Genomic DNA, 22,921 nt, shown 5'->3' with positions numbered 1-22,921 from the left:
TTACAAACGCCAAAACTACTCCTTTCTACTCCAAAGCCTTTCCTATCACAACTCCGGCCAGCTATTCCAGCGGAAAGGGCATCGAATTGGCCTAACCGGCGGTGGAGGCATCTCAAGCTAGGGGGATGTGATATTGAGGTAGGTCTTTGAGGGAAGTAAAAGCCCTCTCGTTTTCTGTATGAGGTGCTCCAAGCCTCCAAGCCCAACATACCTGGAAGCCTCCCATGAACCAGCCCATTTTGTTTTTTTGAGCATTCGAACCAGCCCATGTTATTTCTCAAGTCTCACATGGATTAACCAGCCCAGTCAGTTCCCCCACTCCATCTCGCGCACGCCGCAACGCGCAGTTCTCGCCGGCCCACGGAGCCGCCGTCCCCGCAGGATCCGCACACGCTGCGCGCGGTACCGGTGCCCACTCGCCACGCCAGTCTGCCTGTGCCGGCACGGCGGCGCCTAGGCTACTGCGCGCACCACTCCGGCCGCCTCGTCCGCTCTCCACTCTCCACCTGAGCTGGCGTGCGCCACTACCACACACCCAAGCATAGACACGCGCTCGCGCACGGCCTCTCTCGAACTCTCGCCGTACCGCACGGCGCGGCCATGGCCAGCCGTCTCCTCTCGCTCCGGCGGGCCACAGGGAGGTGGCTCCTGCAGCCATCACCGCCTCCGGAGCCTTTCCTCTCGACTGCGGCGTCGCCTTCTCCCGAAATGCTGAAGCTACGCGCGCCACATTCACCGAGCTCACCGCCGTAAGAAACAAACCTGTCGACCATTTCTTCCTAGCCGATTCTTATTATAAGTGGTGTAGTAACTAGTGAGCGCATGTCGGGAGGTTTTTCTGATCTGGGCTTGTGCTTTGTACTATCAATGAGGTAGTTCTGCTCCTAAACAATAGTGAGCTTTAAGTGTTCGATGAAATGCCAAAGTCACAAGTTCACTGTTTTCAGTTATACTATGTTTTTTGCATTCCTGGTTTTGAGTATATTGTGGGTTAGTGTGTTTGTGTGTGCACGCTAAGCTTCTTTGGGGCGGTTTATCCTGAGGTTGATACAATAATCTACATTTTTGTTATATTGGAGTTCTGATGCTGTTGTAGTTATACTTCCCACAAGGTTTTCTATGCCGGGTTCTTCAGTTGGCCGCCAAGCCATAACCTTCAAACATTCCGTTGCGTCCACACGAGTCAACCTGTTAATAGCCAAAATCAAGATATGGCGATGGGTTCACAAAATCCTGGAGCCGTGGTACCGGTTGATGATTCTGGCAAACCAAAAGAGAAGAGGAAAAAACTTAAAGGAAAGAGGGCCGTAACAAGGTTTTTGAAATCCTTGAGATGGAAAAAGAAAAAGGAATTTCAGAGAATGACTGCTGAGGAGAAGATTTTATACAAACTGAAGCTAGTAAGTTGTTATAGACTTCAATGTTTGAATTTCATCTCTTAATTCGTGAATATTTCTTGAAGCATAAAATAATTTAGTTTGCTCGACTTTCACTTGATGTAGCATGGTTTTCTAATACTGCTTATCCATACTGTCATCTAAGGTAGCTGAACTTTCATTATTGCTTGCTCTAGTTATCATGCTTCATGTGTCCAAGCATAGAATCATTGTAATAGTTGTGAGTGCTGAGAGCTGGATCTCTTATTAGATTTTTAAATGTCTTTTTTGTGTTGCACGGACTGCAAAGAAGTACCCATTCCCATTCTGCCACTGCTCACACATTACAATGAATTTAGGTGTTTCTTTTTATACGCACTGTTGTGAAATTTTCACTCGTACAAATATTGTTGTACAGGATGATTTATTCTTGTATGTTTTGCACTATTTTTTAATGTTCTCTTACAGGCTCGAAAGAAGGAAGAACGGCTTCTTGCAGCTTTGAAGAAAATTGAACCAAATGAACCATCAGAACCTACACATGATCCTGAAGTTCTTACGCCTGAAGAACACTTCTACTTCCTCAAGATGGGCCAAAAAAGTAAAAACTATGTGCCTGTTGGAAGGCGTGGAATTTACCAGGGAGTGATCCTGAACATGCATTTGCACTGGAAAAAACATCAGACCTTACAGGTAATTGTGAAGACATTCACACCGGAGGAGGTTAAGGAAATTGCCTCAGAGTTAGCTATTCTAAGTGGTGGTATTGTACTCAGTATTGAAGAAGGAAATACAATTATTATGTACAGAGGAAAAAACTATGCACAACCACCACCAGAGATAATGTCTCCAAAGATTGCTCTTCCTAGAAAGAAGGTATGTTCTCTCTCTCTGCTATCACGATCCAAGAATAAATATATCAACATCTTGTATTATATGTATCAGAAACTAGTAACTGTGTGGTTTATTGATTTCCAAGCAAGACAAGCTCAGTAAGATCCTCCTAATTTGTGCAGAGACCTCTCTGAGATATCAGTTTATCGATCAGAACTTGAGTTTAGATCATAACAACAAAAGACATAGTCAGCCAATTATTTTCATTTGGGAGGGTGTTCAATGTTCTACTCAGGATCAAATAATATATTACTCCAATATAGAAAAATATGCAGAATGCGAAGGAAAACTATAATAAAAAATTATCCTCTTGTACTCCCTCTGCCCTGAATTAGATGTCACAGGTTTGTCTAGATTTGCATGTCCCTATACACTAAAACACATCTAGATACGTATCTAGAAAAATCTGCGACAAGTAATTCATGACAGAGGGAGTACCTTTTAGTGTTGATGCCTTGCTATCTAAATTTAACATTTCTAATCAGGCACTGGATAAATCAAAACATAGAGATAACCTTCGAGCTCTTCGGCGGTACATACCCAGGCTTGAGCAAGAGCTTGAAGATCTTCATGCCCAGATGAAGTTAGCTGGAGGGCATAGAGGACAAAGTGTGGTGAAAGACGTTGCTTTTGTTTCAGATTGTGCAGACACTATCTCTGTGAAAAAGGATTCTTCTAACTCAATTCACACGAGAAGTGTATCTGAACTTCTATCAGAAAGCATAGAAAGGTCTGAGAAGCTGGACGGTGAAAACTCTGAGGTTGATGATGATTCAACTTCAGAGTCTATCCCATATTCAGAATCGGAGGATCTCTCTGACATGTTTGAGACGGATTCAGAGGAGCAAGTAGAAGATAGCAAGGAGCGTCCTCTGTACCTAGATAGGCTGGATAAGTTTCCCACAGAAAACAATGATAATGAACCCGATGACTTTGAGGAGCATCTGCGGAAGATTGCTTCACTTTCTGATAGGACAGATTCACCTGCAAAAGAACTGAAAGTCTCCGAGCTTGATGAGATCGATAAAATATTCCTAAGAGCTAGTTCATTGCTGAAGAAAAGATGACATTTAATTTGAAATCTGTAGCAATCTGCTTGAGTCTTATTAGCCGTGTGTAGTTTACTGGGATGATCTTCAAGAGGAATTTGATGTATAATGTTACATGGTCGCGGGCTGGCAAATACTAGACCGACATTGAAATCTTGCTAAAGCCCAGACAGGATTTTCACGACTTCTTTATCTTACTGGAACCTAGCGAGCTCATCCGAAGGCCCATAATTGATAATGTGGAATATCGTAATCAGATTATGGTGCGTGCTTACATGCTTTTGTTTGTTTAGCGACATATCATTCTGCAGTTTGTGTTAAGCTGTAGCCGTCTTGTGTACTTGTTGTGGGTATACTTCATGGGTGTACCATCGACAGTGCCTAGATCCGGCAAGCCCGGGTGGCCCACAGACAGTGATGAGACATGTGGCCCATCGGGTGGCCCAGTTGCTGTTGATCATGCAGGAAGAAGTCCAGCCCAGGATCGGTAAGCCGGATCCGTACCGACATAGGAGTAACCCGGATCCATGGAGGCCCATGAGGAACCCGGATCCAGTACGACGTGTATGGAAGGCGGATCCGTGACGTGCACGGCAAGATATTGTACCGTAGCTAGGCAATCTGTAATCCGGCTAGGACTCTCCATGTAAACCCTAGATCCGTGCGCCTTTATAAGCCGGATCCTGGGAGCCCTAGAGGCACAACCACAACTCATTGTAACAACGCGAAAGCGCCCAGATAATTCCAGACAAGCAGCAGTAGGCCCTGTCATCGTGCAGGTGTTCGAAGGCTGGGTAACTCGCGTACCACCGTCGCGTGTGAACTCCGCCCTATGGCCCCTACTTCTTCTCCCCCTCGTGAGGATCCCTCCTCCGGTACCGTCGATTAGGCAACGGCGATTGGCGCCCACCGTGGGGCCTGCGGCGTCTGGAGGCCGGAACCGGGAGGGTTCCGCCGTGGGAAGCTACGACGACACCATCGCTGTGGGGCGCGTCCTTTACGCCGGAAATCTGTCGATCGTCCCTCCGGATGAGTGCTGGATTCCGGCTAAGACTGACCCCGTCAAGCTCTCCATCGTCCCAGTTGGCGGCATACACATCTTCATTGGGGAAACCGTCGATTCCGACGGAAACACACTGGTAAGTAACGCTGACGCGACCACCGCTGAGCAGGACGCAGTCGCGAAGATCCGATCTGAGTCGCAGGAGCTTCCTAGGGAAGATTCCGCCTTAGATCTGAAAATTTCAAATTCTGGTTTTGGTAGCCGGATCCGCGCCTACGTTTTTGGTAGTCGGATCCGCACCTATGTTTTTGGTTGCCGGATCCGCGCCTACGTTTTTGGTAGTCGGATCCGCACCTATGTTTTTGGTTGCCGGATCCGCGCCTACGTTTTTGGTAGTCGGATCCGCACCTATGTTTTTGGTAGCCGGATCCATACCTATTTTTGGGTAGTCGGATCCGCACCTATATTTTGTAGCCGGATCCATGCCAAAATTTTGGTAGATGGATCCGCACCTAAATTTTTGGAAGTCGGATCCACACCTAAATTTTGGTAGGTGGATCCGCACCGACAGGACCACTGCGACAATCAATCTCGCACCGGCTCGACGGAACACCGAAGAAAAACCGCCACGACCGACATTGACTCCGCTCAAACAGCTAAGTCCCTATTTATATTTCATATTTTAAAATTTTATGATCATGAGATTAAGATTGGTTCACTCATATCCTGAGTCTTTTACCGCTTTCACTGTTGGTCATATCTTTTCTACGATTTGCCTCGCGCTCGTGAAAAACTTTGTACTGTTTTTGCCGCTTAAGGCTCCAAAGATCTGTTGCAAAATTTCCGCCTTCGGGCGTTAGCTTGAGTTTTCTGGCCTACACGTTTTCTGTTGTTTATATGTGGATTCCTTAGTAGTGACATTTCGGTACTTAAAACCGGCCTCTGTTTCTGAGGTTCTTGATTGTTTCGCTATTAAGCGCTATCGCCTCAGCAGATGTTCTGTGTTTAAAGTTCGCCGTCTCGCGAAAAGTCAAGCATATGAACCAGAAGAACGGATAAACCAGCACTTGCTTAAAACATATAAATTACATTAACTGTTCAAGATAGTCGAGTTGTTTCCGCCTTGACAGTTTTATATTGTTCAACTGCTGCATAGTTTCAGCTTTAAAACATTTGTTCAAAGGCCGTTTTTGTTCCGCCTTACATTTGTTCGTTGAACATGATCAAAGAAACAATTTAATACAAATATGTTTTTATGTTTATGTATCAGGTGCATGACACTTGGACGTACAACAGTCCTCGATTTAAGGTGTTTTCAAGCAGATCTAGCATCGCGCGAAGCCCCAGGAGAAGCTAGCCGGATCCAATGAGAGAAGGTTAGGCGGATCCATGGCGTGCACAGCTGGAGAAGCAGCTTGAGTCTTGATTCCGCTATGCTTAGCCGGAACCAACCCTCGGGGGCTGCGGTTTGATCTTAGGTGAAAAGTGTGTTTCCTTTCGGTATCAGTGCTGGAAATTTCCGCCTAGATGCTTGGGATTTACGCTATTCCTAAGTCACATATAAAGATAAAGCTACTCTAAGAGCACCAAGCCGGATTTTCAAGAAAATTCACCTTGGCGCTCGGGGGCTACATCGATGAAGTTCTCTGAGTAACAAGCCGGAAAATTTCCACCTTGACGCTTGGGGGCTAAGTTTCTGAGCATCGAGTCTCCTTGGAGCAAGCCGGCTCAACGCTCGGGGGCTAGCTAGCCGGATCCGCACCTATATATTTGGTAGCCGGATCCGCAATTATATTTTGGTAGCCGGATCCGCACCTACGTTTTTGGTACTCGGATCCGCACCTATGTTTTTGGTTGCCGGATCCGCGCCTACGTTTTTGGTAGTCGGATCCGCACCTCAACTTACCGCTCAAATCACGAGAAAATGGCGCCAAGATAGGCGGAACCGTTTGAATCTTTTAAGGTTCCGGGTAACAGCGTGAAGATAAGCAAATTCTTGTCCGCAAGCAGGGGAGTAACCCGGAGACATGTTCTGTACTGTCGATGGATGAAGTCCCGCAGGATGAGGGTATTTTCCGGCTGTAAGTTGGAAAAAGAAGAAAATGCGAAGTTGGAGTTCTTCAAGTTTCTCCGCGTTGTCAACGATGCCGGAAACTAAAGGTACAAGCATGGTGAAACTCGGAGAACTCTGGGGGCTACTGTTGTGGGTATACTTCATGGGTGTACCATCGACAGTGCCTAGATCCGGCAAGCCCGGGTGGCCCACAGATAGTGATGAGGCATGTGGCCCATCGGGCGGCCCAGTTGCTGTTGATCATGAAGGAAGAAGTCCAGCCCAGGATCAGTAAGCCGGATCCGTACCGACATAGGAGTAACCCGGATCCATGGAGGCCCATGAGGAACCCGGATCGATCTTACGTGTATGGAAGGCGGATCCGTGACGTGCACGGCAAGATATTGTACCGTAGCTAGGCAATCTGTAATCCGGCTAGGACTCTCCATGTAAACCCTAGATCCGTGCGCCTTTATAAGCCGGATCCTGGGAGCCCTAGAGGCACAACCACAACTCATTGTAACAACGCGAAAGCGCCCAGATAATTCCAGACAAGCAGCAGTAGGCCCTGTCATCGTGCAGGTGTTCCGAAGCTGGGTAACTCGCGTACCACCGTCCCGTGTGCACTCCGCCCTATGGCCCCTACTTCTTCTCCCCCTCGTGAGGATCCCTCCTCCGGGGTACCGTCGATTAGGCAACGACAGTACTTGTTGATTTTTTTTTTGTTGAAGCACTGTTGGAGAAGTGTCGTTATCCATGGCCGCTGTTTTAAGTGCATGGTACGGGTGATGGCTGTTGTTCAAGCATGCTGTGTGACGGGTATACCTGTACTCTGAGACTCTAATTTACCAATGATCTCAGTCATGTCATCACAGGTATACTTGCAACCTGTTTACACGCTGTTGGTTGTAAAATGATACGTAGTAAAAGCTAGGAATACTTAACTTGATAGATACATGTTTCCAAGACTACTGGGCAATCTACATATTACATCACCGGTAAGGTTCTGCCCGAACAATAATCTGCGAACAGTAACACCGCAACCGGCAAACTCATCGCATGCCTGAAACCCATCTCGTCTGCAAGTATTTCTCCGAATTGCCTTGCAGCTTCATATGTTCCACGGCAATTATGCAATCGGCAGTTCGGCACAACAATATTGCAGAAAATCCTTTACTTATAGACGTATTACTACATCACACATAGATAGAGTAGTTACGAAGTGTTTGGTTCAGATATTGCATCATCCAAGATCGGGAACGATGAGGTAGTCCTCGTCGTCGTCAGGAAGCTCCACCCGTGCCCTCTTGCTCTGGCGCGCGCCGGCTGGCTTGTAGAAGCCCGCGTTGCTCATCGGATACAGCGAGGCGAAGAGCTCCGGGACCTCCGCCGTGGTTCTGCCCCTCTTGGCGGGCGGCGCCTGGTCGTGGTGGAACAGGTCGATGTCGGCGAACCACTCCAGCTCCTTGAAGCCGAGAGGGGACGTAGGCCCCTTCTGCTACAGCAGACACAAACCGATGGAGACCGTACGTGAGATCTCTACACTCGCTGATTGATTACTAGCAGGTAAGAGAATACTAGCGTTTTTACCTTGTCGCTGGATTCGTAGTCGGAGAACTGCAGGAGGTCCTCGACGGCCCAGCTGGACGGTGACATGAACGGCGACGACGGCACCTCCTGCGCCGCGGCCACAGGTGCCGGCGCCTTGGGGACCGCCCTGGGGACGACGGCGGGCGGTGGCTTGTTGTTGTTGTTGCTGGACGGCGGTGCCGGCGGGTGGTGGTCGGCGTGGGCGCTGCAGACGGAGCTGAAGCCGACGCGGATGCCGGTGGCGAGGTAGCGCTGGTGGTTGGCGGAGAGCGTGCCCTGGAGGTGGATGGAGTCGTCGCAGTCGCCGCAGAAGAGCGCCCGGTCCTCGACGCAGAAGACGAAGGCCGCCTTGTCCTGGCACACGTCGCAGCGCGGGAGCTGCTGCTTATTATTGGCCGCCGGGGCTACGTCGAGCGGGAGGCGCTGGTGCTTGCTGGCGAGCTTGTTGGCGGCGTGGATCTGCACGTCGCAGCGCGCGCACAGCGCCGCCTCGTCCGCGCAGCACACCACCGTCGCTGCCGCGCCCTCGCACGCGCCGCACTGGATCCTCATGCTCTCGCTATTGCTGGCTCGGCGCACGTAGTACAGTCTACTGGCTGGTTGAGAAACGGGAGTTTGAGACCACCGCTGGCCGGAAACTAGCGGCGTATAAATGGCGTCGACGTGCGCGCGCGGGCCCGCGGCAGGTTCTGTGGACGGGAGGCGCTCTGGAGGTAGACGGCGGAGTGAGCTGGCGGCGTCCAAGGAATTTGTTTTGATTTTTGGTGGACGGGGGGCGCCGGAGACGGGAAAATCTTCGCGGGAAATTGAAGAGGAGGCTCCGAGTTGTCAAGCAGCCGATGGCTACATGTGAAGAGCGATCTTTTGTTCGCGTACGAACGGTGAGTAGACGGGGGGCGCCGGCGTCACGTCGGACATCATGCACCGGTGTAATTGCTGCAGTAGACTCTGGGTAGGTTATCGGAATCGCGTGCTCATCTACCAGCTTAATCATCGACCGGCCGGCTGGTTGGTGTGCTCGTACGATCGAGCAGCGTTTAGGAAAAGACATGCATTCAGCGGACGGACGCTAGGTAGATGGAGATGGGGTGTACTCAAAGGAGAAGCGGTGTTCCGTCACAACTGACAGCTCGCTTATTAATTGGGCCGTGCATATTGATCATGCGTCGTTTACTTGTATCTCCTCCTCCATCCATGCATGTAAGTTCTTACTAAGTTGGTGCCTCACGAGATGATTCTAAAATTTACTGGAGGTTTATACGAATTAATCCGTTCCATTCATCGGAAAAGATAAGACTCCAGTACAATGCTAGCCCACTTGTGACGGATGCGAGTTCCTTTTCGATTATATAAGGAGCGTGATCGTCTCAAGCAATGGCTCCTATTTCAGAACCCGTAAACCCTAAGCATGGATCGGCCCCTACCTCTCCAATGACGATTACATTACTTAAGTAAGTAAACTCGGTGATCCGATTATCTCTATACCTATGTTTATTTTCTTGTTATATATATATATACAATCTTTGAGTTTAAAATTATTTATATCTTTTTGATCACTGGTGAAGTTTCTCTTGTGATCATCTTGTTTAGCTTCAGTTGTTGGTGCACTTAGTTGAGCCTAACCTATTTAAGTTTTGTACTTGAAAAAATAAATATTAGTTTAATTCTGTATTTATTAAAGGCAAGACCGTACTTATTTTTTTTAAACTGGAAAGACAGCTGGACAAAAGAAAATAGTGTGTTTTTTTGTCAAGAATGAAACTCGTTTTTCTTCTCTATTCGACGAGGATTATTCTCTATTAGACGAGGATTAGTGCTTCACTTCCCAGTCTACACGCCGTTCATCTAGTTCTGGGTTTGAGTGCCGACACCTCCTTAATCACAACTTCAGGTTGGAACCCAGCTTCCAGTCTTTTATCATCCCCGTTGCACATTAACATTAAGTTTTATTTCTATCAGGTTTTTCCATATCATCACTGGATAAGTAATGACTCTAGCCCCTCCAGTATATCTTTTTATTTGGATATTTACATTAAGTTTAGCGTCTTTATACACTAACATTATCTATAAGATCAATTGTTTCAACCAACATTTTCCTTAACTTTAAAAAATACACTTCATAGTTCAAATTCCACCTTTCAAGAGCAAGCTAGCGTCCTAGCTTAGCTACAATGCTTGTTGGATAAGTAAATTCTGACTCACAATTTCTAACATCATAAGTCCCAATATATAAAATAGCTTGATGAAAAGAGAAACAATTTAGAATTCCTTGTAGTTTCGTTCTTCTCCCTAGGTTTTATAGTCATGCTGAAATCATCACCAACACAAACAAGGGACTAGCTATGCATAATTTATATTTTGCACTAGCGCTCGGCTATGCAGCTGCTTGGAGCTACATGTACATACATTTTTTAGAGTCCTTATAAAACCAGTATGTCTATCAGCATGCGTCTAATTGTAGACACATACCACTATATATGCAACAACCTCTAGAACTTACTGGAGACGGGCGGCGCCGTGGTGTGGTGACGGAGCACGCTGATATTTCCCAGCAGATAGCCGTTTAGATTCGTGCCATCTGTCTCGAACCCTTCGCGTGTACATGAGCTGCATACGGCCACGGTTGCAGCCCAGCCACACCTTCATCCGATATTTTGACGCCCACGCGAATACGAGATGAGATGTCTCTGCTACATAGATGACACTCGATCGGCACCAAACACGCGCCGAACCTTCACGTCGAGCTCGTGGTGTGCTTCGCAAATTCTTTCTGACGTTTTGTTGGACACTACCCAGTAGATAGCCGTTTGGATTCGCGACATCTGTCTCGAACTCTTGCGTGTACGGTGCTGCATAGGCTCACGAATACGAAATGAGATGTCTCTTGCATATAGAACACTCGGCACCAAACACGCGCCGAACCTTCACGTTGAGTTAGTGGCGTGCATAAGTTCCTTTTTGACGTTTTGCTCGACGCTACAGTACGCAGTGCGGCAAGAGAGTATAGTTACAAATAAGAGATGGATAAATTAGATTCATGAATGTCGTCGCACAGAATGGCGGATTCACACTGAAGGCCTGGTCCATCGTGGACTGGTGAGTCCCTCTGAACCATTCATAGCACATGGTCGTCATTTTTACATGGAGGATCGAGCACTTTTTTCCATCGAATTTTCGGAGATGCTTGGGCCAACTACAAACTCAGGCGCGTTTGGTAGCCTAGCCTCGTCTTGGCTTGCATTGGGCCAGCCATTTTCGGTTTGTTTGGTTACATGGCCTCACCCGCGTTGTTGCAGGAACTAGTTCTCAAAATATCCTCGGACCAGGCCCACCCAGATCGGCCATTTCTAGTCACCTTCGTCTCTGCAAAACTCGAGAACGCCGCGTTCCCGCAGAGCCACCGCGAGAGATGGCGCGAGCTGGCGCGGGACGGCGAAATCTCGGCGGGATGAATTCGATCACCGCGCTTCAAATTTTGCCACCGTATATAGGGGCGGCTCTCTTGCCACCAAATCCAAATCCCTCATTTCCCCCCATTTCGAGCTCATCCAGCCTTCCCGATCTAGCGACATGGCCGGCTCTTCCTCACCCGCACGGTTGGTGAGGCTTGCGGCGGTGACGGTGGTTGTGGCGGCGGCTACTGGCCGCAGATGATCGTCTTCTTCCTCTGCGTCGATGACTTCGGTTGTGGTAAGGTTCTCCAAACCCTATCCTTAGATCTAAATCTTTTGGGTACACAGGGGGTCTGAACGAATCCATTGTAGGATATTCATTCGACGCCATTCGAGGTTGTCGAGGTTGTGCAGGTTGCAGCTGACTCTACCACGGGGACGATTGTCGCCGTTGCATCTGACTCTTCCACTAGGACGGTGGTGTTGCCTGCATCTTCACCAGGTTCCCCTGCTTCCCCGACATCGGTGCTACGTGTGGCTCCTCTGTCTGTAAGGCCACTCTTACTTTTCTCGTTGTTCATTGATGTGGTAGTGTTTAAGGATGTGGATGTGGATGTGGTAGTTCATTAATGTGCTACTGCTTAAGGATGTGGATGTGGTAGTGGTAGTTCATTGATGTGGTACTGCTTAAGGATGTGGATGTGGTAGTGGAAGTTCATTTATCTGCTAGTGTTTATCATGGGGTGATTATACCATTGGGTTCCCCTTATTTCTATGCTCCTACTGTCAATTCTCACCAATATCTGATTTCAAGCAAACCTGCATGGTTTGGAAATCTGAGCTTTCAGAGTTTGTGCTTGATACGTCTCCGACGTATCGATAATTTCTTATGTTCCATGCCACATTATTGATGATATCTACATGTTTTATACACATTATATGTCGTATTTATGCATTTTCCAGCACTAACCTATTAACGAGATACCGAAGAGCCAGTTGCTGTTTTCTGCTGTTTTTGGTTTCAGAAATCCTACAAAGGAAATATTCTCGGAATTGGACGAAATCAACGCCCAGGGTCCTATTTTTGCACGAAGCTTCCAGAAGACCGAGGGGGAAAGGAAGTGGGGCCACGAGGCACCGCCACAACAGGGCGGCGCGGCCCAGGTCTTGGCCGCGCGGCCCTGGTGTGTGGGGCCCTCGTGTGGCCCCCCGCATTGCCCTTCCGCCTACTTAAAGCCTTCGTTGCGAAACCCCCAGTACCGAGAGCCACGATACGGAAAACCTTACTGAGACGCCGCCGCCGCCAATCCCATCTCGGGGGATTCTGGAGATCGCCTCCGGCACCCTGCCGGAGAGGGGAATCATCTCCTGGAGGACTCTTCACCACCATGGTCGCCTCCGGAGTGATGAGTGAGTAGTTCACCCCTGGACTATGGGTCCATAGCAGTAGCTAGATGGTTGTCTTCTCCTCATGTGCTTCATTGTCGGATCTTGTGAGCTGCCTAACATGATCAAGATCATCTATCTGTAATTCTATATGTTGTGTTTGTCGGGATCCGATGGATAGAGAATACTATGTTATGTTGATTATCAATCTATTACCTATGTGTTGTTTATGATCTTGCATGCTCTCCGTTATTAGTAGAGGCTCTGGCAAAGTTTTTACTCTTAACTCCAAGAGGGAGTATTTATGCTCGATAGTGGGTTCATGCCTCCATTAAATGCAGGACGATGTGAGAAAGTTCTAAGGTTGTGGATGTGCTGTTGCCACTAGGGATAAAACATTGATGCTATGTCCGAGGATGTAGTTATTGATTACATTACGCACCATACTTAATGCAATTGTCTGTTGTTTGCAACTTAATCTTTGGAAGGGGTTCGGATGATAACCTGAAGGTGGACTTTTTAGGCATAGATGCATGCTGGATAGCGGTCTATGTACTTTGTCGTAATGCCCAATTAAATCTCACAATACTCATCGTATCATGTATGTGCATTGTCATGCCCTCTCTATTTGTCAATTGCCCGACTGTAATTTGTTCACCCAACATGCTATTTATCTTATGGGAGAGACACCTCTAGTGAACTGTGGACCCCGGTCCATTCTTTTACATCGAATACAATCTACTGCAATAGTTGTTTTACTGTTTTCTGCAAACAATCATCATCCACACTATACATCTAATCCTTTGTTACAGCAAGCCGGTGAGATTGACAACCTCACTGTTTCGTTGGGGCAAAGTACTTTGGTTGTGTTGTGCAGGTTCCACGTTGGCGCCGGAATCCCTGGTGTTGCGCCGCACTACATCCCGCCGCCATCAACCTTCAACGTGCTTCTTGGCTCCTCCTGGTTCGATAAACCTTGGTTTCTTTCTGAGGGAAAACTTGCTACTGTCTGCATCACACCTTCCTCTTGGGGTTCCCAACGGACGTGTGCTTTACACGCCATCAAGCATTTTTTCTGGCGCCGTTGCCGGGGAGATCAAGACACGCTGCAAGGGGAGTCTCCACAATCCAATCTCTTTACTTTGTTTTTGTCTTGCTTTATTTTATTTACTACTTTGTTTGCTGCATTATATATCAAAACACAAAAAAATTAGTTGCTAGCTTTACTTTATTTACTGTCTTGTTCTCTATATCAAAAACACAAAAAAAAAATAGTTACTTGCATTTTACTTTTGCTACCATGTCTAGTTCTACTTTATTACTTCTTCACACGAGGAATTAGTCTTCACTTTTAAACAAGGGGATGAGGAGATTTTTAAAGATGCTTGGTCCAGATTTTTACTTCTTATCGTAAAGCTGAACCTCAAATGACTCTAAGTTTGCTCCTTAGTAATTTTTATTTTGGTCTTATGATTCGCTATAGATATGCCTTGGATGCTGTAGTGGGAGGAGATTTCCTTCATTGCAATGGGGATCAAGCTTTTAATGCCATAAAGAAGTTGGTTGCATCACATGATTCAGCTAATAACTTTGATTCAACCCTTATTAGCATTTATAATAGATTAAACACTCTTGAGACAAGTGCATCTCGCTTGAATGAAAATTATAGATATGTTCGTAACCGTCTTGATCAAGTTTTAGTGAACTCTGAACCTTCATTATGGGATCCTACTATTAAAATTGTTATCGGTGACCAAACTCTTCATGCCAATTGTGATATTATGTCTGAATTTTGCTTAATGCCTAAGAGTATTCATGAATCTTTGAAACTTTGGGGATTCGTTGAAGGGGGAGAAGGAATAACTCTTATTGATAACTCTGTTATAATTCCTAAAGGAATAGCTGCGGGTGTGCATACAACCGTTCTTGGGAGAACAATATCCATTGATTATCTTGTTATTGAATGTGCAGGAACAGGACAAATCACACTCGGAAGATCCCTGCTGAAACTATTGGGAGCCGTCATAGATATGGGAGAAGGCACCCTAAAATTCACCTCTACACCCCGGGGGTAGACATATATTCCCTAAATCAAAGAGTAAGAAAAAGAACAAGAAAGGTAAGGGTAAAGCCCAAGGTAATGTCGATGCTTCATCTCTTGATAATACTTGATTTACACTTTCTGCGCCTAGCTGAAAGGCGTTAAAGAAAAGCGCTTATGGGAGACAACCCATGTTTTTACTACAGTACTTTGTTTTATATTTGAGTCTTGGAAGTTGTTTACTACTGTAGCAACCTCTCCTTATCTTAGTTTTGTGCATTGTTGTGCCAAGTAAAGTCTCTATGGTAAAGTTGATGCTAGATTTGGATTGCTCCACAGAAACAGCATTGCTGTCTGTCACGAATTCGCGCAGAAGTCTCTGTAAAAAAATCAAAAAAATTTGAAAATTTACGTGCGTGATCCTCAGATATGTACGCAACTTTCATTAGTTTTGGGTTTTTCCGTTTGAGCAAGTTAAGTGCCCCTTCCAGGTTGGTCTTTACGGACTGTTCTGTTTTTGACAGATTCTGCCTTTTATTTCGCATTGCCTCTTTTGCTATGTTGGATGAATTTCTTTGATCCATTAATGTCCAGTAGCTTTGTGCAATGTCCAGAAGTGTTAAGAATGATTGTGTCACCTCTGAACATGTGAATTTTTGATTGTGCACTAACCCTCTAATGAGTTTGCTTGAAGTTTGGTGTGAAGGAAGTTTTCAAGGGTCAAGAGAGGAGTATGATATATTATGATCAAGAGGAGTGAAAGCTCTAAGCTTGGGGATGCCCCGGTGGTTCACCCCTGCATATTTTAAGAAGACTCAAGCGTCTAAGCTTGGGGATGCCCAAGGCATCCCCTTCTTCATCGACAACATCATCAGGTTTCTCCCCTGAAACTATATTTTTATTCCATCACATCTTATGTGCTTTGCTTGGAGCGTCGGTTTGTTTTTGCTTTTGTTTTTGTTTGAATAAAATGGATCCTAGCATTCATTGTGTGGGAGAGAGACACGCTCCACTGTTGCATATGGACAAATATGTCCTTAGGCTTTACTCATAGTATTCATGGCGAAGGTTGAATCTTCTTCGTTAAATTGTTATATGGTTGGAATCGGGAAATGCTACATGTAGTAATTCTAAAATGTCTTGAATAATTTGATACTCACTACAAGAAAAGTTGCCATGGCCGACGAAGTTGAAGTCGCGCCGTGGTTGCTGGTGTACCTTGGCCGACGATTTTGGGTCCCTCCGTGGTGCATGTCAAAACTTTTTTTTTCTCGTTTTTGAGGCCACCTAGCCCGACGAAAGCGGCCAAAACGTCGCGTATGGTGGCCCGGGACGTGGTGCATCTCGAAATCTCGGGTTCGCCAGCCGAGTCAACGCAAATCCGCACCGCCGAGGGATGTAGGGCCCAGATGGTAGCCTCTCTGGCATTGTTTTTTTTTCTAGATCGCGCCATCTCGTTCAACGTTCTCCGATCGAGCCGTTTACGATGCAGGATCATGGGTCCCGCATGTCATCCTCTATGAACCAAAATTCTTTCTATTCTTGGATTTTTCTTGACCCCCTGATTTCTGGCTACTTCCTTTTTCTTTTGATCCCTTGCCGCCTTGGAAACGTTGAGACCTCTGCTGCTAAATGGGACCCGCATGTCATCCTCTACGTGCAATCAACTTTCTTTTCTTGGAGTTTTTTTTGGCACCTCAAATTTGGTCACTTGCCTTTTTCTTTCGATCCCCTGCCGCCTCTCAAATGGTGATACCGCTGCTGCTAACTGGGACCCGCATGTCATCCTCTATGTACTATAAAACTTTCTTTTCTTGAATTATTTTTGGCACCTCATATTTGGTCACTTACCTTTTTCTTTCGATCCCCTGCCGCCTCTCAAACGGTGATACCGCTGCTGCTAAATGGGACCCGCATGTCATCCTCTATGTACTATAAAACTTTCTTTTCTTGAATTATTTTTGGCTCCTCATATTTTTTCACTTGCCTTTTTCTTTCGATCCCCTGCCGCCTCTCAAACGGTGATACCGCTGCTGCTAAATGGGACCCGCATGTCATCCTCTATGTACTATAAAACTTTCTTTTCTTGAATTATTTTTGGCTCCTCATATTTTTTCACTTGCCTTTTTCTTTCGATCTCATGCCACGTTTGAAACGTTGAGGAACCTGCAGGCTCATGGGACCCGCATGTCATCCTCTATGTACTATAAAAGTTCATTTTCTTGGTTTTTTTTCACCCTCTGATTTTTGGCAATTTCTTTTTTCTTTTGATCCCCTAGCCTCTCAAACGGTGATACCGCTGCTGCTAAATGGGACCCGCATGTCATCCTCTATGTACTATAAAACTTTCTTTTCTTGGATTATTTTTGGCACCTCATATTCGTTCACTTGCCTTTTTCTTTCGATCCCCTGCCGCCTCTCAAAGCAGTGAGACCGTCGTAGCTAAATGGGACCCGCATGTCATCCTCTATGAGCAATCAACTTTCTTTTCTTGGAGTTTTTTTGGCACCTCATATTTGGGCACTTGCCTTTTTCTTTCGATCTCATGCCACGTTTGAAACGTTGAGGAACCTGCTGGCTCATGGGACCCGCATGTCATCCTCTACGTGCTATAAAAGTTTCCTTTGTTGGATTTTTTTTCACCCTATGATTTTTGGCTTGCCTTTTTCTTTTGATCCCCTGCCCCCTTTGAAACGTTGAGTAAGCTGTTGGCTCAAGGGACCCGCATGTCATCCTCTATGTCCATCAACATTCTTTTCTTGGATTTTTTTCACCCCCTAATTACTAGCTACTTTCTTTTTCTTTTGATCTCAAGCCGCATTACAAACATTGAGACCGCTGCTGCTAAATGGGACCCACATGTCATCCTCTATGTACAATAAAGTTTCTTTTCTTGGATTATCTTTTGCTCCTGATATTTTGTCACTTGCCTTTTTCTTTCGATCTCATGCCGCCTTTGAAACGTTGAGTAAGCTGCTGGCTCATGGGTCCCGCATGTCATCCTCTACGAACAATAAAAGTTTCCTTTCTTGGAGTTATTTTTTACCCCTAATTTCTGGCTATTTGCCTTTTTCTTTTGATCTCCTGCCCCTTTGAAACGATGAGGACGCTGTTGGCAGGTCGGTCCCACATGTCATCCTCTATGAACAATAAATGTTTCCTTTGATGGATTTATTTTGAACCCCTAATTAATTTCTGGATATTTCCCCTGCCGCCTTGGAATCGTTGAGGATGCTGCTGCCTCATGGGTCCCGCATGTCATCCTCTCAGAATGGTAAATGTTTATTTTCTTGGATTTTGTTGACCAAACGATTTTTGGCTTATTTTTTCTTTCGATCACCTGTAGCCTTTAAAACGTTGAGGACGCCGCTGGCTCACGGGTCCCACATGTCAACCTCTATGAACAATAAACGCTGAGGATGCAGCTGCCTCATGGGTCCCGCATGTCATCCTCTCAGAACGAAAATGTTTCTTTTCTTGGATTTTTTACCAACAGATTTTTGGTTTATTTTTTCTTTCCATCCCCTGCCGCCTTTAAAACGTTGGCAATATTTGTTGGCTCATGGGTCCCCGATGTCAGCCTCCCGTACAAGAAACATATGATATCTTGATTATTTTGCGAGACAATAAACAATGTATTGCGCTACGAGCTATTTCAAACGGATAATTAAATCTTTATTTTTACATAAACAAACTTATATGTTGAATCTCCTTGTTTTTTTGTCTTTGCGAAGCATAGGACTTTCCTGTTTTTTTAGAAAATTCGGAACTTTCCTGTTTTGGAGTGGGCTGAAATTGTACGAGTCAAAAGGCCAAGCAGGATAGTTCGAAGGCCCAGATGTCCAGATGCAGCCCAATTGAAATCTTTCTTCTTGGATTTTTTTCACCCCCTGATTTCTGGCTACTTCATTTTTCTTTTGGTTCTGTGCCGCCTTGGAAACGTTGAGACCGCTGCTGCAAAATGGGACCCGCATGTCATCTTCTACGTACAATAAAATTTCTTTTCTTGGATTATTTTTGGCTCCTGATATTTGGTCACTTGCCTTTTTCTTTCGATCCCGTGCAGCCTCTCAAACGGTGATACCGCTGCTGCTAATTAGGACCCGCATGTCATCCTCTATGTACAATCAAGTTTCTTTTCTTGAATTATTTTTGGCTCCTGATATTTGGTCACTTGCCTTTTTCTTTCGATCTCATGCCACGTTTGAAATGTTGAGAAACCTGCTGGCTCATGGGACCCGCATGTCATCCTCTACGTACTATAAAAGTTCATTTTCTTTGTTTTTTTTCACCCTCTGATTTTTGGCTATTTCCTTTTTCTTTTGATCCCCTACCGCCTTGGAAACGTTGAGTAAGCTGCTAGCTCATGGGACCCGCATGTCATCCTCTATGTCCATCAACTTTATTTTCTTGGATTTTTTTGACCCCCTAATTTCTGGCTACTTTCTTTTTCTTTTGATCTCAAGCCGCATTTAAAACGTTGGGACCGCTGCTGCAAAATGGGACCCGCATGTCATCCTCTATGTAAATAAAGTTTCTTTTCTTGGATTATCTTGGGCTCCTGATATTTTGTCACTTGCCTTTTTCTTTCGATCTCATGCCGCCTTTGAAACGTTAAGTAAGCTGCTGGCTCATGGGTCCCGCATGTCATCCTCTACGAACAATAAAAGTTTCCTTTCTTGGAGTTATTTTTTACCCCTAATTTCTGGCTATTTGCCTTTTCTTTTGATCTCCTGCCCCCTTTGAAACGATGAGGACGCTGTTGGCAGGTCGGTCCCACATGTCATCCTCTATGAACAATAAAACTTTCCTTTGATGGATTTATTTTGAACCCCTAATTAATTTCTGGATATTTCCCTTTTTCTTTTGATCCACTGCCGCCTTGGAATCGTTGAGGATCTTGCTGCCTCATGGGTCCCGCATGTCATCCTCTCGAACGGTAAATGTTTATTTTCTTGGATTTTGAATACCAAATGATTTTTGGCTTATTTTTTCTTTCGATCTCCTGCCGCCTTTAAAACGTTGAGGACGGCTAACTGGCTCACGGGTCCCACATGTCGGCGTCTAACATTAAATGCGAGGATCTTTGCTGCCTCATGGGTCCCGCATGTTATCCTCTCGTAACGAAAATGTTTCTTTTCTTGGATTTTGTACCAACAGATTTTTGGTTTATTTTTTCTTTCCATCCCTGCCGCCTTTAAAATGTTGTGGCCTTTGGCGCATGGGTCCCCGATGTCAGCCTCCCGTATAAGAAACATGTGATATCTTGATTATTTTGCAGACAATAAACAGTGTATTTTGCTCTGAGCTATTGCAAAGGGATAAATTAAATCTTTATTTTTACATAAACAAACTTATATGCTGAATCTCCTTGTTTTTTTTGTCTTTGCGAGGCATAGGACTTTCCTGTTTTGGAATGGGATGAAATTGTACGAATCAAAATGCGTCCCGGCGGGATAGTTTGAAGGCCCGGATGGCCGAAGCAGCCCAATTGAAATATTCCTTTTCTTGGATTTTTTGACACCCTTATTTATGGCTACTTCCTTTTTCTTTTGGTCATGTGCCGCCTTGGAAACATTGAGACCGCTGCTGCAAAATGGGACCCGCATGTCATCCTCTATGTACAATAGAAGTTTCTTTTCTTGGATTATTTTTGGCTCCTGATATTTGGCACTTGTCTTTTTCTTTCGATCTAATGCCGACTTTGAAACCTTCGGACCGGTCTTTGCAAAATGGGACCCGCATGTCATTCTCTATGCACAATAAAATTTCTTTTCTTAGATTATTTTTGGCTCCTGATATTTGGTCACTTTCCTTTTCCTTTCGATCTCATGCCGCCTTTGAAACGTTGAGGAAGCTGCTGGCTCATGGGTCCCGCATGTCATACTCTATGAACAATAAAGTGTCCTTCATTGGATTTATTTTTACCCCTAATTTACGGCTATTTACCGTTTTCTTTTGATCCCCTGCCCCCTTTGAAACGATGAGGACGCTCTGGCGTGTCGGTCCCACATCCTCTATGAACAATAAAAGTTTCCTATGATGGATTTATTTTTGACCCCTTTTGATCCCTGCCGCCTTGGAATCGTTGAGGATCTCTTTCTTTGCCTCATGGGTCCCGCATGTCGACCTCTCGAACGGTAAATGTTTTTTTCTTGGATTTTTTTACCAACTGATTTTTGGCCTTTGTCTTTCTATCTCCTGCCGCCTTTAACACGTTGGGGACGCTGCCGGCTCGGGGTCCCACATGTCAGCCTCTATGAACAATAAACCTTTTGTTTGATTTATTATTGACCCATAATTTCTTGGTATTTGCCTTTTTCTTTCGATCTCATGCCGCCTCACGAAACGTTGAGACGCTGGCGGCTCATGGGTCCCTGTCGGCCTCTATGAACGGTAAAAGTTTCCTTTGTTTGATTTATTTTTGACCCTAATTGCGGCTGTTGCCTTTTTTTATCCCCTAACGCCTTTGAAACTAAGAGGGGCCTGCTGGACCATGGGTCCCACATCTCAGCCTCTCTGAACGATAAACCTTTCCTTTCTTTTTTTCGATCCCGTGCCGCCTTGGAAAATGTGAGACCGCTCCTGCAAAACGGGACCCATATGTCATCCTCTATGTACAATAAAAGTTTCTTTCCTTGGATTATTTTTGGCACCTGATATATGGTCACTTGCCTTGCCTTTTTTCGATCCTCGCCGCCTTTGAAACGTTGAGGACGCTGCTGGCTCGTGGGTCCCACATGTCAGCCTCTATGAACAATAAACATTTCATTTCTTGGATTTATTTTTGACCGCTGATTTACGGGAACTTTGCTTTTTCTTTCGATCCCCTGCCGCCTTTGTTAAAGTTGAGGACGCTGCTGCAAAATGCGTCCCACATGTCGACTTCTCTGTACGATAATTGTTTCCTTTCTTGGATTTTTTTCCACGGCTGGCCGATGGGTCCACGATGTCGACCTCTATGTACAAGCAATATGTGATTTCTCGATATGTTTTAACCCGAGATATGTAGGATACTTGCTTTTTTCGATCCCTTTTGTTTGTCTTTACCTTCAAATGTTGAGGGACGCTACTGGCAAATGGGTCCTGCTCTAGCATTCTGAACTGAAGGAAAAACTGAAATATTGCCTATTCATTTGTTTTTCGTACTCCATGCACATAATCCATACTAACTGTTGATCCGGGTTTTAGTTCAACTTAATTAGTTCAAATTTGATCTACGAGGAAGTATGTAATATATTTTGGGTTCACAACACTACACTTGTTAACAACAATCTGATGAAGAGGTTTGTCATTTTTTTTAAACTACAAATACACTCTAAGATCTTGCAAACTGATAGAATAAATCTTGGAACTTTAAATAATTTATGAAAATTTTGAAATCAACTATATGAATATATCAAAATATAGAGCCCATGTAGATGCGCATACTGGCTATGCGCATTTAAAGAATCATAATCATAATTGATACGAAATAAAAATAACTTTATATTTAGAATCTCGGTTTCTTGAGGGCCAATCATAGGATCTCCGTGTTTAAATTAGGAAGGGCCCCAATGGCATGAGTCGGAGGCCCATTAAATGTTTTTGGATTGTTATCAGCGAAGCAAGCAGGCTGACAGCAATCACCATGTACATGGCCGGCGGCAGCCCAAAAGTACAAACAATTGGCCCATGAAGGGAAGGTAGTACTTTTTTTTTATTGGGAAGGTTGTCTGGGCTAACCCAAAAAAAAAGGTGGTGCTACATGGGGTAGCACTTGAACCCGGAATGAGACCATGAACAGTACATATGCTACATGCTAAAGTACTTAGTTCTAGCTATCTATTTTCGATCCAACGTCCAAATCTACAAGTCAACCAACTGTTCATCTGTGCTTGCTGATGTCAAGGCACTGGATCCTGGACGCTTGAACCCATGATCGTTACTGAGGGTTGCCTATTTGCGCATAATATGTTTTGTCAGCGGGCACTTCACTAGTTTGTGCAAAACATATCCAGCGCAGGATTCGAAAAAACAACACATTTTTTCTTTACGGAAACAACAGAACATCTCATGTTCATCACAATCCAGCCAACATAAGCACATAATAATTAATAGTACAACTAGAGAGCTGTACATATAAATAAGGTTTGTC

At 45.3% G+C, this 22,921-nt stretch overlaps 2 protein-coding genes across 4 annotated transcripts; one reads left to right on the top strand and one right to left on the bottom strand.

Annotated features, from left to right (window-relative positions):
* Window positions 1-352: 352 nt before the first annotated feature.
* On the top strand, window positions 353-3,503 carry LOC127335368 (uncharacterized CRM domain-containing protein At3g25440, chloroplastic). 2 transcript variants are annotated; one of them, XM_051362011.1, is made up of 4 exons: window positions 353-749; window positions 1,097-1,400; window positions 1,845-2,252; window positions 2,756-3,503. In XM_051362011.1, exons 1-4 carry the CDS (start codon window positions 601-603, stop codon window positions 3,335-3,337), a joined length of 1,443 nt encoding a protein of 480 aa, XP_051217971.1. In that variant the 5' UTR covers window positions 353-600; the 3' UTR covers window positions 3,338-3,503. The 2 variants fall into 2 exon arrangements, with proteins under 2 accessions (XP_051217971.1, XP_051217972.1); XM_051362012.2 differs by having other exon boundaries at window positions 644-749; window positions 1,113-1,400.
* Window positions 3,504-7,281: 3,778 nt separating this feature from the next.
* Window positions 7,282-8,603, bottom strand: LOC127335366 (B-box zinc finger protein 24). 2 transcript variants are annotated; one of them, XM_051362009.2, is made up of 2 exons: window positions 7,966-8,603; window positions 7,282-7,873 (listed from the first exon to the last, which is right to left on the bottom strand). In XM_051362009.2, the coding sequence occupies exons 1-2, from the start codon at window positions 8,515-8,517 to the stop codon at window positions 7,619-7,621; spliced, it is 807 nt and encodes a 268-aa protein (XP_051217969.1). In that variant the 5' UTR covers window positions 8,518-8,603; the 3' UTR covers window positions 7,282-7,618. The 2 variants fall into 2 exon arrangements, with proteins under 2 accessions (XP_051217969.1, XP_051217970.1); XM_051362010.2 differs by having other exon boundaries at window positions 7,282-7,870; window positions 7,966-8,599.
* Window positions 8,604-22,921: the final 14,318 nt, after the last annotated feature.

This window comes from Lolium perenne, chromosome 2 (assembly GCF_019359855.2).
Source record: "Lolium perenne isolate Kyuss_39 chromosome 2, Kyuss_2.0, whole genome shotgun sequence".
Taxonomy (NCBI): domain Eukaryota; kingdom Viridiplantae; phylum Streptophyta; class Magnoliopsida; order Poales; family Poaceae; genus Lolium; species Lolium perenne.
This window is presented reverse-complemented; position numbering and strand designations above follow the sequence as displayed.